This window comes from Papaver somniferum, chromosome 9 (genome assembly GCF_003573695.1).
Source record: "Papaver somniferum cultivar HN1 chromosome 9, ASM357369v1, whole genome shotgun sequence".
Classification (NCBI taxonomy): Eukaryota; Viridiplantae; Streptophyta; class Magnoliopsida; order Ranunculales; family Papaveraceae; genus Papaver; species Papaver somniferum.
In genome coordinates this window covers 3,298,074-3,313,678 of record NC_039366.1, presented here as the reverse complement: position 1 = coordinate 3,313,678, position 15,605 = coordinate 3,298,074, and the positions used below count along the sequence as shown (strand labels likewise).

At 37.9% G+C, this 15,605-nt stretch overlaps 1 protein-coding gene across 1 annotated transcript; it reads left to right on the top strand.

Moving 5' to 3' along the window:
• Window positions 1–4,824: 4,824 nt before the first annotated feature.
• Window positions 4,825–11,387, top strand: LOC113308114 (26S proteasome non-ATPase regulatory subunit 1 homolog A-like). Its single transcript, XM_026556600.1, has 13 exons — window positions 4,825–4,956; window positions 6,516–6,780; window positions 6,896–7,065; window positions 7,515–7,626; window positions 7,716–7,884; window positions 7,995–8,129; window positions 8,222–8,523; window positions 8,637–8,772; window positions 8,878–9,126; window positions 9,215–9,694; window positions 9,893–10,125; window positions 10,227–10,707; window positions 10,825–11,387. Exons 2-13 carry the CDS (start codon window positions 6,638–6,640, stop codon window positions 11,167–11,169), a joined length of 2,955 nt encoding a protein of 984 aa, XP_026412385.1. The 5' UTR covers window positions 4,825–4,956; window positions 6,516–6,637; the 3' UTR covers window positions 11,170–11,387.
• Window positions 11,388–15,605: the final 4,218 nt, after the last annotated feature.

Here is a 15,605-nt window from a genome sequence, read left to right as displayed (position 1 = left end):
AAGTTTGAAAAGTTCGCTCATATTTAAGAAATTCTTTTTTAAAGAAAAAGTCAAATTTAAGACCTCAAAATAACACCTTAATAAAAGGCACCAGAAGTGATTTTAATCAGATAGACTAGGAATTTAAATGTCGGGTGCAACCTAGTTCGCATACATGCAAGAGGCAAAAAAGTAAGACCTATCGGACGTCATAGTCGGAAAACCTAGAAAGCATGACTCAAGGGAAAGCTATACCGACCCTGGAACTTGAGTCATGGAGATTTGGGGTGAGAACAAACGAAAATGCCCATCCGGGAGAGGTACCTTAAATTTTCAGTTTAAGATAATAATTTTAGTTGAGAGACTAAGGTGAGAAAGTCTCTCCTAAGGAGTGCAGAAACTCGATCAGGGCGCCGAGGTACACGGTTGAGTCAAGAGTGCCCCGGGCGTCTGGAGCGTACCTTGCCACTCTTGACAAATCCTGACTATGATGCATTCGGTCCGAAGATACCCCACTTAGGGTGCGTTCTCTAGTGGGATGAGAGACTGCGAAATCAACTAGTTGTTGATCATAACTGGATGGGAAGATCCATAACTTAACCCGATAGAGGTAAGCTTCCTTGAAGGGGAAATCAGGGGGAAGATAAGGACGACACCCTCCATTAGGGAGCTGAATTGTGTAAAAAAGCGTAAATGTCATAAGATTTTTTACTCAAGGGAGTACTAATACTTATCATATTTATGCGATAAAACCTGAAGAGGAAATAATACAAGAAAAAAATAAGATGAGATCAATGGGTCGATACACTACAGTGTAAAGACCTCCTGCGATCTCGTCGCACAGAAATAAGGCAAGATAAGACCTTTACATATGAAGGCAAAATAAGACCTCATGAGAAAGAATATATACAAACTAATGGTTGTTTTGCAGGAAATTCAGAATTCAATAGATCGCACACTTGTTTTATACAAGAAATATAATAAGAGGCAAGTATGGGAATTGAAATAATAAAATATTATCTTCCTTGTAACAAACAAGTTCAAAGTGTATCAAAAAAAAAGGGAAATACTGGATGAAAAGAAAATTAAACATGTTCAACAGCTACATCTTGTTCGACCAAAGGCTTTTCAGCACCAGTATTAGGTCCAGGATTCTCAATTTCAGCATTAGTATTATCAAGAGACTTGTCCTTCTCAATTTGATCCTCTTCATCCTCTTGATCCTTCTCATTATCGCTCACAAATTCATAGTCAGTATCCGGTTCAGGGTACTCTTCATCTTCGCTTACGTCAAGAGGAGGAATCTTTACTGCAGGAAGAGAGTTACTTAGAAGAATTCCATTAACTATATATTGAGCACCAGCATGAGCCTTGCGAATAGCTCCCCTTTCAAGGTTTCTAGCATTGATCTCTAAAAAAGATTGTTGATGTGCGAGTCTTCTTCGTGCTCTGTCCCGAGAAGTAGAAAGAGAAAGTTCAAGGTTCGCATGAGATACTTCCAGGTTCATATGATCTTTGCAAACTTTGGATAAATCATATCTCAACTGAGCAATAACAGATTGGTGTGACTTTTCAGAATCTGCGAAAAATAATAAACTATGAAAATTGGAAATAAAGCTCGCACTAATGAAATTCAAAGAAATAGTTAAACGGTAACAAGTCAGTCAACTCTAGCTGACTACCTTCGTAGAATTTAGAAAGTAGAAGGGTGTTATTCTTCATACTTTCCATAGCTTTATCGAAATCATCACCAACTGAACCATTAAGACGGGAGCGAATCTTCTTTTCATCAGCAGAGAGAAACTTATTCTTTTTCTTAAGAGTATCATGAGATTGCTTTAATTGATTATATTGTTCTTGAAGTTGATTCTTCTTCACAGTCAAATTTATTTTACTTTGAATGATTTTTTCATTCTGGGACTTTAATTCCTTAAGCGATGTCCCATGCTGTAGTTCAAGCGAACGAAGAGCTCGCGCTTGATATTTGTTTATTTTCTGAAGAATTATATATTGGTGTGAAAAAATTGCTTCTTTGTTCAAGAAAGAATGCTTCTCCCTAGAAAGGGTATCATTTTCTTCTGACAATGTTTCATGTATTAGATCGTCATTACGTGACAATTTATAAAAATGGGATATTTGACTATTTAATACTTCAATTTCTTGAATGAAATGGTTATTTTCATGGGTTAGATTATTAATATGATCAAGTGAATATGAATGTTAATTGTTTAGTTGGTTTAACTGAGTCTGCAACTTCTCGTTATTCGCTTGAGTATCCTCAGCAAGATATTGAAAAGTATATCTTTCCAAAACTCGCCTCTCGTTTAAATCTTAATAAATGCATGAAGAAACTTAAAGAATGTTGGTAAGCGAAGAAATATATCATAGGGCACAATAAGTAAAGGAGAAAAAATTACCTCTAAGTTCTTGGTTTCGGTTGCGAAGGTTTTCAGCCTCAAGATTTGGAACTTGAAGTTCTCCCCTTAGATTATGGACCTCTTGAAGTTCCACTTTCAACCTATTGACTTCCTTCTCAAAGGAAGCATTTTATTGTGAAAGTTTCAATTGAGAGCAGCTAGATTCAAAACGCCCTTCGACAAGAATCATTCGATGATGAGAATCCTAAAGAAAAAAGAAGATAAGGATAAGAGGTTAAGATATTGAAGTTAAGCAAAAACATGAAAAAAAGACACTTACCAAGACATATAGAGCAGTATGGAAGCTTGGATTAGTTTGAGAATGGATCTTATCTCTTGTAGCTCTATCAGAGGGAAATTCGCACAGAAGTTAACTCAAAGCAGAGCAAATGCGATGTTTGCAAGGGTTATTAGTAGAGGATTGAGCAGAGTTGATGATGTCGAACAGAGTTTGGGAAGCAAAATTCACATTATCCCAAGCTTTTTTGCAAAGAGAAATAGAATTTAATAACAGAGAAGAAGATGAAGAAGAAGGGATGGATATAGGAGGAGAAGGAATAGTAAAATTTGTAGGGAAAGACACAATAGCAGAATTTGGTTGAAGATCGGTATGGATGAAAGAAGAAGAAGTCTTATTCGCACCTAATGAATTTGCAGAGGAAATAATAGGGGTATCTTTAATCCCTTGATCAACAACAATTTCCTTTTCACCAGGAAAAATTTCTTCAAAGGTGACAGAAATATTCGCATCAGAAGTTTGAATTGGAGTGGTAGAGGCATTAGTATCCGAAGTTTTAATTGTTGTTAAAGGGATGACGTCTGCGACATCAAAATCAAGAATAGAAAGATTTGACTTAATTACTGTAGGCTTGCGAGTTTTCTTAGCCTTTGGTTTCTTGCCACCACCCATTTCACAATCGGAAGCTTGCGAAAGCAAAGTAGATAAGAAATAGATGCAACAATATTGTTTAGTAAAAATTGGATATTTCTTACTTCTTTGTTGTGTGAAGCTTTCCTCTTCTGAGATTCTTTATTCATATCATTTGAAGAAGAATTCGGGTTTTGAACGGTTATCCTAAGGGCGCTTAAAGAAGAGTTTTTCATGCTCTGGGAATTAGGTTAATTAAAAAGATAACAGTTATAATCAAGAATCATGATTATCAGAAGAATAAAAGGATAAATCCTGAAAGAGGAAAACAAACTTTGCATTTTCATCCATTGCAACAGTAGTAGAAGAACAACAACAGCATGAATGAAGCAAACAGCGGCAACAAACAGAGGAAGAAAGAGAAATTTTAATGAAGAAGAGAAGAAAAGAAAAGATTATTCTTCCGAAATGAAATCAATAAATAGATGGAAGAGACGACCGGTTATAAACGGTTTGAGCCGGTAAAAAGGAAAAGGATCGACACGTGTGAATAGATAAACTTAAATTCCGGAGAAATGTCGTCAAAGTAGAATGTGAAAAGACAAGCTTATGCAATATTATAGGATAGAGGTTTCTCATATCGCTCACTCTGTAGAATAAGCGAAATGAGAAGAGGCAAAATGTAGGAGTGGAATATCGCACATATCAATAAGTATGCGAAGTAAGGATTATCTGATGCAAGTGAGGACTATCGCACATGGCAAAGTTGAAGTGACGTATTGAATGATGTCAACAAAGTCACGAGTAAAGTGTGATGTTCTATGCGAAGTATAAGCTGTGCGAGAATGAGTGAGTGTACATGAGCGAATGTATCGCATAGTGATTCCGAAAATAGTGGATCTCTTAGTTGTCATCCACTATGAGGAATCCTATATAAAGGAAAGAGGTCATCACATAGAGGAAAGATCTTTTAGTGTGAGTTAGATAAGAAACTAGGAGAGAGAAAGTTTGTTTGGAAAGCAAGTAAAGTCATTGTAATCCTTCGTATTCAATTATAAACCTTGATAATTAATAAAAGAATTCTTTATGATTACTTAGCATATTGTTTAGATATATTGTGGTGTGGTTGTAGGTTTTCCTGCAACTACAACTGTCATTATTTTTTGATTGAATTAGAGAAACTCATTTTGCAACACAATCTGATTAAGGCCACCAAGCCAGAGATAAATGACGTACAAGGAAGATGCTGGACTTTTTGTGGCCCACACTACATGTATTTCCGCTGTTGAGGTGGTCTTGAAGAAGGCCTTGTTGGACTTTTTGTGGCCCACATTACCCGTAACCTTTTGGGTTTGTTCCAGAAAGAGCTGTTCCCATTTAAGCTACTTCCTCAATGGCGGCAAAGGTGTGAATGCACCAAGGAAGATGCTGGAATATCAGGCTATGAAGGTGATAACTTAATTGTTAAGATTTCTTTGATGGAAAGAAAAGATATTCCTATCAATAGCATAATAGAGGGTATAAAACCTATTCCTTGCCATATTAGAGAGTTGCTAAGAACACCATCATTAGGACTAGAAACTAGTAGAGAAATGGTGAGAGGAATAAAGTTTTCTCCTAATACCATCTTCATCAAGTTCACTTCCTGGTTTTGATGATTGGAAATTTCAAAGTTATACACGGCTCTGTCAGGTACGTTTCGGACTTGTATTTAATAAATTTTGATGTAGCAACTTGAATTATCCTAGATCCTAATCATGTTAGAAAAGTTGAATAGCATGATAAAATTTTCCAGGTTGGATTATTCTTGTTTGCTCATAATTGTAGATGATTCAACGAGTTGAATTAATTGTTATTAAAAAATTGATTAACCTTGGTGTTCTAGTCTCTTCTGATGCTTAAGGATAGTTGCATATCTGATTGAATCTTAAGCATGCATGTTAGATCAAGTTGCTTTATCTCTATTATGAAAATATTGAAAACCATAATAGAAAGGAGCTTCTATGTACCAATCTTTGTGTACCGCCATTAAAGAGAGAAGTTTCTTAGTGTTGGGTTTTCAAGTAAGATGCCGATGTTTCAAAACATGGTTGTAAACATTTTGGGACCAACTAAAGTGTGAACATAAAATTGTATCAGGTTAGTCAACTTAGTTTTGAGGAAAATTCCATAAATGCCTTGTGAACATATCTCTGTTACAGCTGCTGACACTGGTGCCGCCAGGTCACAATAAAAAACAAAAAGCCTAATTTTCACCTAAATTATCTTCCTACCCCTAGTTAGTAAGTTCGCGAATGATTCGCGAATCATTCGCGAATTTTTCCGTATCACGAATTTTACCGTCTTATTCGCGTACGTTTGCAACTCCGAACCCAAGTCGCGTATTATGTGGCATTCCCGGATTATTCGCGAACCGTTCACGAATTTTACGTATCCCGAATGATACGTCCGCTTAATTCGCCATAAATTCTTTAGCTTTTACTTTTCAAAGATCCTATTTTTTGGGCTTTACTGCCTCCCGAGCATACACGACCGAATATTAGACGTGTTGTAATTTTTATGAAACAAAAACGACTTAAGAGATTTGAAGGTGAAGGTGAGAGAGATCTCAAACTCACTAACCAAGCATCTAAACCACCATACGACGTCCTCTTCGATAACTAATGTTGTATATATTATTAATATCATCATATTAAGTTTATTTTTCTTTAAATAACTCACACATATGCATAAAAATTGGTCTATGACCTTATAAATATAAATTATTTGTTATATATAGATACCGAATTTTCAGAGCCGAACTCACATTTATAAATCGAATTATACACGTACGTATGCCGTTCCGAATTATTAACGAATCACGTCCCGTTGACCGAATTTTGGACCGAATCTGGATTTTACAAAACCGTATAATACTCGTACGTTTGACGTTCCGTACGTTTGCCGAATCCCGAATTGCTAACTAGGATCCTACCTAAATTATTTTTCCTCGTTGAACCTTGGACCTTGAACTGCCGAATTGTGACTGAAGGCCTTCCCCGGAATTACTACGGGCCACTTTTGCATGGGGTGTCAAAATAGTTGACTTCCGTATATAGGCAATCAATCTTTGGTGTTCTTTTTTTGGCTTGCTTATCACTCTATTAAATAGGTACATACTACTCCAGTTTGTTTGGTGCTAGGTCTTATTATCCAAACACTATTATTGATTGGTTGCTTAATTAATTTGGTGGCGAATCCCAATTCAAAAGATTTAGGTGGTTATCAAAGCACTAGGATTTTTATCGTTTTGGTGTTCGATCCCATCGCCCATCATCATCATCATCATCACAGTTGAAGAATCTAGGGGTTTACAATTTTAAATCGAATCACCATGGCTACGATGGTGAGTTCTGCACGTGGTTCGCTTGCTATGCTGAGCGAACAACATCCAGCTTTGAAGCGACATGCTCTCAGCGATTTGAACAAACGCGTGGATTATTACTGGCATGAAATCGCAACTTGCGTTTCTATGATGTATGTTTTTATCCAACTTTGCTTCTTTATGTTTACGTCTCTTTAGGATTAGGGTTCGATTCGGTCTTGTAAACATAATTTTATATACATGCTGAACGTGTATTTGGTTGTGCAGTGAAAGTTTGGCTGAAGACGAAAAATTTGATCGAAGACAACTTGCTGCATTGGTTGCATCAAAGGTTTTCTACAATCTGGGATCTTTGAATGATGCATTAAGGCATGCGCTATCAGCAGGCGAACTCTTTGATGTTTCAGAGGACTCTGATTATGTCCATGCTATTCTTGGTACGAATTGTATATTTTGTTGAGATTATTAGTCCCATATTGTTGGGCAATCAAAGATCCTGCGGTTTATAATCCTTTGGACCTCTCCACTCATTGCCAATTGGTTTTGAGTTGGATGCCCGTGTTCTAACATGGTATCAGAGCAGGCTATTTGCGACGAGTCGTTGACCGCGCCTTTACTCCGCGTCACCCGATTTTATTGTTCCACGTATTAGACCCAATGAGGCTACACGTGAGGGGGCGTGTTGAGATTATTAGTCCCATATTGTTGGGCAATCAAAGATCCTGCGGTTTATAATCCTTTGGACCTCTCCACTCATTGCCAATTGGTTTTGAGTTGGATGCCCGTATTCTAACATATTTCATGTATCTTGTATAAGTTAGATTTGTTATGAGCCACTTGTTGCGGTTGGATACTGACTGTGTGTTGACGATTGTACTTACCTCAGCTAAAGCTATTGATGAATATGCTATTTTTAAGAAAGCAGCTGCTGAGACGAACCAAGAAGCAGATAAGGTGGATCCTAGATTGGAGGTTATCGTGGACAGGATGCTGAGGAAGTATGTGGATGTGTATTTCACTTTATAGCTATGTGTTCTTTAAATTTACGGACGAATAGACACATTATGACCATTTTGGTTCCATGCAGGTGCATCTCGGACCAAAAATACCAACAAGCTATCGGAATTGCAATTGAGTGCAGAAGGTTGGACATAATTGAGGAAGCTATTACAAAGAGTGATAATATTCCTGCAGCACTTGATTATTGCATCCATCTTGCTCATTCCTTTGTTACCCTGAAAGAATACCGCAGTGAGGTACAAATATTATCTTTGTGTCTGTGATGCCTTTTTGGAGGCCATGTTTATAACTGCTTTATCTGATGTACCTTGGTGAGTATTGTAATTTAATTTTACTTTTGTTCCAGGTGCTTTGCGTTATAGTCAAAGTGTTTCAAAGCTTGCCGAATCCGGATTACTTGAGGATTTGCCAGCGCCTCATGTCTCTGGATGAATCTGCAGGCGTTGCCATGATACTGGAGAAACTTTTGCGGTCCAATCAGGTTGGCTATTTTGGTTTATTACTGGTGTTTGGTATTTCATATTTGCGTATGAAAATTGTGTTTTCTTAATTGAATGATGCTGTGGTTTGTAGGATGATGCTCTTATGGCGTTCCAAATTGCTTTTGATCTTGTTGACGATGAGCGCCAAGCTTTTCTATTGAACGTTAAAGATCGTTTTCCTGATCCAGCTAAAAGTGAAAGCTCTGTGGAAGCTAATGATCAAATAGCGGCCCCCCAGGATATTCAAATGGCAGATGGACCTAATGCACCTCGTAGGGTTGTAGTCAAGGCTGATGAAGAGAGATACAATGAGAGGATAGCTAAACTTAAGGGAATTTTGTCTGGGGAGACCGTAATTAATCTGAATCTACGATTCCTAAATAGTAATAACAGGTACGAGGAAGATGTATTACTTCATACAGTCATATATCTGGAAATAACGTTTTTGAGGATTCTCTTGTACTAATCACTAACTTCTGATGTTTTATGTTGTAATTCGAATGCAGATCCGATCTTCTAATTCTAAAGACAATAAAGGAGTCGGTTGACACCCGAAACAGTGTTTGCCACAGTGCGATGATATTTGCAAATGCAATCATGCATTCTGGAACAACAGCAGATACCTTCTTGAGGGTGAACTTGGTAATACATTTATTTTATTCCATATACGATCTTTTCTTCCTTTACAATGTCAAATCTGGTAATGTCTTTTCAGAAAAAAATGCTAACTTATGTGGCTCTTAACAGGACTGGTTGAGTCGAGCTACGAATTGGGCAAAGTTTAGTGCAACTGCTGGACTTGGTGTTATTCACAAGGGTCACCTGCAACAAGGGAGGGCTCTGATGGCACCTTATCTTTCACAAAATGGAACTGCTGGAGGTGGTAGTCCATATTCAGAGGGTGGTGCCCTTTATGCCCTCGGACTGATACACGCTAACCATGGAGAGGGTATTAAACAGTTTCTCCGCGACAGCTTACGCAGTACAAATGCAGAGGTATGGTTTGTTTAGGAATCTATTGCAATTTGTATGCAAAATCCTCTTTTGGCCTTCAATATTGCTGATACGTTTTCTTGGTACACATGTTATTCAACACGGGGCTTGCTTAGGTCTTGGATTGGCTTCTCTAGGAACTGCTGATGAAGAGTTATATGAGGATGTAAAGAATGTTCTTTATATGGATAGTGCTGTGTCTGGTGAGGCTGCAGGGATTAGTATGGGTTTACTAATGGTTGGAACAGCTAGCAAAAAAGCTAGTGAGATGCTTGCATATGCTCGAGAGACTCAACATGAAAAAATTATTAGGGGCCTGGCACTCGGAATTGCTCTTACAGTGTACGGGAGGGAGGAAGAAGCTGTCACACTGATTGAGAAGATGACTAGGGATCAAGATCCTATCCTCCGCTATGGTGGTATGTATGCATTAGCAATGGCCTATAGGGGAACAGCAAATAACAAGGCCATTCGCCAGTTGTTGCACTTTGCAGTTTCTGATGTCAGTGACGATGTAAGGAGGACAGCTGTTCTAGCCCTTGGATTTGTTTTGTCCTCTGAACCTGAGCAGGTTGGTACCCGTGTCTATCTTATATTTGTATTTCTGTAACTTCTCAAGATCACCTTCTCTGTTTGTTTCAAGTTTCTTGAGTTTCCATTTCCCCGAAAAGCTGTAGCTTTTATCTGTTGCATTCATTCTGCTTGTATTGTATATACTTGTTTCCCGATATTAGCTAATATAGAATTTATCACGTCGTTGTATCTCCAGACTCCGCGAATTGTATCCTTGCTCTCCGAGTCCTACAACCCACATGTTAGATACGGTGCTGCAATGGCAGTGGGCATTTCATGTGCAGGTACAGGTTTGAGTGAAGCCATCTCGTTGCTGGAGCCACTCACATCAGATGTTGTAGATTTTGTTCGTCAAGGGGCACTTATTGCAATGGCGATGGTGATGATTCAAACCAGTGAAACTTGTGATTTTCGTGTCGCGTCTTTCAGGTACCCTCCCCAATAGACTGCTTTTCTTTGTAATATTTAACGCAACCCAATGGTTTTATTCTTCTTTTATGGAATTTATTTGCAACCTTATTATATCGTAGGCGTCAGCTGGAGAAAATTGTTCTTGACAAGCATGAGGATACCGTGAGCAAGATGGGAGCAATTTTAGCTACTGGAATTCTTGATGCTGGTGGTAGAAATGTGACAATCAGGCTGCATTCTAAACACAGGCATGATAAAGTCACCGCAATAGTTGGATTGGCAGTCTTTAGCCAGTTTTGGTATTGGTATCCGCTAATATATTTCATTAGTCTTGCCTTTTCCCCCACCGCATTCATTGGCCTAAATTATGACCTTAATGTCCCAAAGTTTGAACTCCTGTCAAACGCCAAACCATCTCTATTTGAGTACCCTAAACCCACAACTCCCCCTGCTACAACATCGGCTGTAAAACCCCCCACTGCTATTCTATCCACATCTGCTAAAGCAAAAACTCGTGCAAAGAAAGACGCGGATCAGAAAGCTATTGCCGAGAAGTCAACTGAGAAGGAGTCTTCTTCAGCCGATGGGGACTCCATGCAGGTATTGCTCAGCTGTGACTCTTATCTTTGGAGCATTTTAACTCTATTGGTGTTCGTGGAACTAGCCTCTTGACAAAAAAACTTGATATCGTGTTGTTGTTTGTTGGATTTTTTTCAGGTGGATGGCTCTTCATCTTCGGTGGAGAAGAAGGTAGCTCCAGAGCCAGAATCCACTTTCGAAATATTAACTAACCCTGCTAGGGTTGTGCCAGCACAGGAGAAGTATATTAAGTTCCTTGAGGATAGTAGATGTTCACCAGTAAGTTTAGCCCCATCAGGATTTGTTTTGTTGAAGGATCTCCAACCAGAAGATGTGGAAGTGCTCTCTCTCCATCTCACTGACACACCCAGCTCCATCACCGCACCTGCCACAACAGCTGCTCCGCAAGGACCACCTCTTGTAGCAGCAATGGCTGTTGATGAGGAACCTCAACCTCCTCAACCTTTCGATTATACCGCATGATCTGCTTCTTTTTGGCTTTATCACAAATCTTCAATTGCAACCACGACAGTATGCTATTCTACCGGCTAGCAGCACTTGGGAAGTAAGAAAGGAGGAGGGTATTCTTTTGTGTTATGTATAGAATGTTTATCTAGTATATTCTGTTTTTCGTCATTCAGAAATCCTGATTGTTACAGATATTTGCAATTTGCATGAATAAAGTGAATTTTGTGTGACAATGGGAACTAACAAGTCTCAAATATTTTTTTTTCTTATATATTTATCCATTTGAAAGAACAAAAATATGTGTAGTTTTGTAGAAGCCAATTATATACTTTGTGAAAAAGAATTATAACTTTGCATATAATTTGTGGTTTAAGATGTCTTGTCGTAAAAAAATCTGTGTGAGGAGGAAATTGAAATTTTGGATTTTATATAATTTGTGGTTTATGAAAAACAACTGTATCCAGATCTTCCTTGTCATCCATAAATGAGGACCAACAAGTTTCTATAAATGAAAACCAACGAGACATGATAGTATAGTCACCGAGGTGGTCATGAATGAAGTTAGCAATCTCTTTTGATGAATTTTTTAGAAGTATTTTGTAATGTTTCGGAAAGCACCCACCTTGATCTTTCATCAACAGACTCGCTGCATATACCGCACCAGAAAATAACTTTTCTCGCGCCTGTTAGTAAATAATATATTGAGTAAATTGGTAACACATAATAATCATATTAGTAGGTAAAAGTCTTTGTTGAAAGTTTCATATTCAGTTTTGTCGAGATAAAGATGGAGAGTGATGCATGGGTTGAAGCCGAATTTTAATTAATTTGGTGATAAAAATGTTGGTTTTGATGATGATCACGGTTGAGAATTTAAGGGTACCTGTATTTTGTCAATCTGGTGATGAAAATCTCTCGTAGTCTGGGGTGGCTGTGAGAGATTTGACTAAGAAACAAAGATATTTCAAGGGAAGGGAAGGACGAAAGCCATACGCAACAGAAAACTAAGACATGTGATTTGATTCCAAAATTAAGTTGTTCTTCTGAGTTCTGATAATTTCCAAAATGTTGTTACGAGTTCATTTTCCTCTGAAGCTTTATTATTCCTTTTGCTACGGTTGGTTTCATCATTCCATGTTGTTGTCTTTGCTTTTAAACAAGAAGTGGAGGCACTTTTGAAATGGAAATAAACCCTTGTGAATCAAAATCATTCTCTCCTGTCTACTTGGAAGTTAAATTCCACTGCGAGTAAAACTAATCCATGCAAGTGGCATGAATTTTTTTTGTAACAATGAGGTAAGCGTCACCGAATTGAATACAATTGGTTGGGGTTTACAGGTACGCTGCATGATTTAAATTTTTCATCTTTCTCCAACTTTGTTATTATTGACTTGAGCTACAACGAACTCTTCGGAATATTCCAACTCAAATCGGAAATCTTTCACATGGGCATTTCTTTTAAAAGCATGCCCAATCACTCTAGAAGATTTTTGGTCACAAAAGTTTCTACTCAATGTCCAGTACTACTATCCTAAAAGCTCTACCAGCTCTAAATATAAAAAGTAACTCTGCGGTGCAATCTATAGTTCCCTTGGAGGGGACTAATCAAGTTTCTCTGCATGAACCCAAAGAAAAAACATTGCCACTTAAAGGATTGGAAGATAGTTTTATTGCACTTCTGGATGATGATGATAACATATCTATCACATCATCTTCCTCCACTCCTACATTTCCACTAGGTTTTGAACCATTGACGATGGATGTACCAGATGATGCTAGTTCAACCCATCATGTTCAATCTCAAGAAGTGTATTCAAGAAGGAACATCACAGAATGCAAGAGACACAAGTTAATACTTCAGGTTGAAGCCAAAAAAAGTATCAAAAAAGAGGGCCACACTTTTAACAAATGAGTCTCAAGATTCTTACATGGAATGTCAGAAGGTTATGCTCTTATGGGAGAAGATTGATTGTGAAGAAAATCATTTCTAAAGCTCCTATCATAATTCTGCAAGAAACAAAAATGATGCAGTGCAGTGATTATTGTTGGTAGGATTGTCAAGGACTAGATTAGGAAATCTAGTTGGTTAAGAAAACCAATTACTAGTGTCCTAAGTATAGCAGCTTAAGAGATTTGTCTCTTAGAGCTAAGTTAGGAAACCCTATACTTGTTCTGGTGTATTTTCCCTAGTTCTCTCTATGGCTATTTATACACATCAATAGGACTGGACACATTCCTTAACAAGGATTACTCTTAGAGCTTACGGTGATATATAAAATTGTTATTCCTTCCCGAGGATTCAACCTCGTTAAATACTTGTTCTTCTTGTGTGTGTGATTCTGTTCTTGGCAATACTGAGGTACAAAAGAAGAAATACTTCATTCACATAGATCACAACTCAAGGTAGAAAAGTTTACAGGAACCAATAACTTTGGTTTATGGAGAACGTACGTAATGGATGCTCTTGTTCATCTTGACCAAGAAGAAGCTCTAGAAGATCGTCCTACTGAGATGTCCGATAAGCAGTGGAACAAGATCAATAAATTATGTCTTGGTTCGATACGAGGGTGTTTAGCAACTGCCGTAAGAGTTAATTATCAGCACCGAGACTTCATCTAAGGATCTCTGGGAAAATCTAGAGAAGGAATACCTTGTGAAGAACGTGGCCAATAGGATACATCTTAAAAGGAATTTGTATCGCTATAACATGAAGAAAGGTGCAACACTGACAGAGCACCTAGATTCATATAATAAACTTCTTGCTGAGTTGGTTAACTATGATGAGAAGATCAACGATGAGGAACAAGCTTTGTGTCTGATAAACTCTCTTCCTGAAAGGTATGAACCCGTGATTAAAGCTTTAATGCACGGCAAAGATAAGATGACATACGCTGAGGTCACTACAACATTGCGTAGTGAGGAATTCAAGAAGATGGATCGTGAAGAACTTGCAAGTGAAGCTAACAATGACTTGCTTCTTGTAAGGGGTCGTTCAACAGACAGGAGAAAGAAGAATAGTGGTTATGGTAAAGGTAGAGGACGTTCTAAGAGTAGAACACGACTGCAGAAAGATGAGTGTGCTTGGTTCCATGACTTTGGTCATTGGGATAAGGATTGTATCAAGCGTAAGGAAAGATAAGGAGATAATAGTATTACTGAGGTGAACATTGCGAAAGGTAATGAAGACTCGGATGATGCTTCTGATTTCTCGCTGACTGTGACACCATCAGCTTGTGCTATTACAGATGGTACATGGGTGTTAGATACTGGATCAATGTATCATATATGTCCATATCAGGACTGGTTCTCAAGTTTTGAAGAGATTGATGGAGAAGTACGTATGGGAAACAATCATACCTGCAGGGTGATTAGGATTAGTAGTGTTCGTATCAAGATCCATGATGGCATGGTTAGAGAGATGAAGGAGGTAAGATATGTACCTGCCATAAAGAAGAATCTTATTTCACTCGGAACTTTAGAAGCTAAGGTCTACAAGTTAGTCGCTGAAAATGGTATTCTAAAGGTAATCTCTGGATCTATGGTAATCATGAAGGGAACATGTCAGGTAAGGTAGATAGCCTGCATTGTAGCTCACCAAAGAAAGAACCCCCACAAACCACAATGCCCTCTATCACCTCCCTCAAGCCTCTATCAAAAATCCCTACTGCTTCCATAATGTATGCTAGCCGGAAAATACGAAGTCCAAACAATAACTTGGAAATACCCATGCATGCGCGCAGGAGTAACAATTCACTCTGAGGATCACCAAGTTTGGATAATACCTGCATCAATTCCATTGCCTTTTCTGCTCTCCTAATGGCAAGTCCCTTTATAAACCCATCATCTAGACTAACCGCGCCTCCCAATAATTTAACCCCATTGGTTGTTCGAGAGATTTTAGCAGGGAACATCCCATAACTTGACTTTCTTCCATCACAAGAGGGCTAGAAAATTTCTGTTTTCTTAATATTCAATATAAGCCCTAGCGCGAGCCCTTCCCTCTGTTTTAAAATAATTATACTTTCAGATTGGGAATTAATGCAAGAGTCATAATGATAAATTAAGATTTTTACACGCATTTATTTAAGGTGTTACAAGTAAACACTTTATGGGTTAAGATGAGGTAGGCAATTGAAATGTTAGAATTAAAATTATCTTTTGGAAATGGTAAAGATGGGGATCCAGAAATACCGACATATGGGGTCAGATGATCTGGAAATTGGAGATTGATATGTTAGATTGAAATGGTTTATATGAATTTGTATCCCTCGAAAATTTTGGTGTCCCTCATATAGTCACGAGAATTAGGGTCCGATGATACGTCCCCTGCCAAAATAATTAAGACTAATTAATTAGTCCTTAAAAAATCTCAATTATTATTCTTTTGTGTTAGTATATATTTTGTTTTTGTCATCTGAAATTCCTGATTGTTACAAATATTTGCAATTTGC

What these genes read in the sequence shown, in the direction of transcription:
- LOC113308114 (XM_026556600.1), top strand. Translation starts at nt 6,638, where the DNA reads ATGGCTACGATGGTGAGTTCTGCACGTGGTTCGCTTGCTATGCTGAGC. An exon ending in TGTCCTCTGAACCTGAGCAG is followed by an intron (nt 9,695 to 9,892) that starts GTTGGTACCCGT and finishes TTGTATCTCCAG; the next exon opens with ACTCCGCGAATTGTATCCTT. An exon ending in TTTCGTGTCGCGTCTTTCAG is followed by an intron (nt 10,126 to 10,226) that starts GTACCCTCCCCA and finishes ATTATATCGTAG; the next exon opens with GCGTCAGCTGGAGAAAATTG.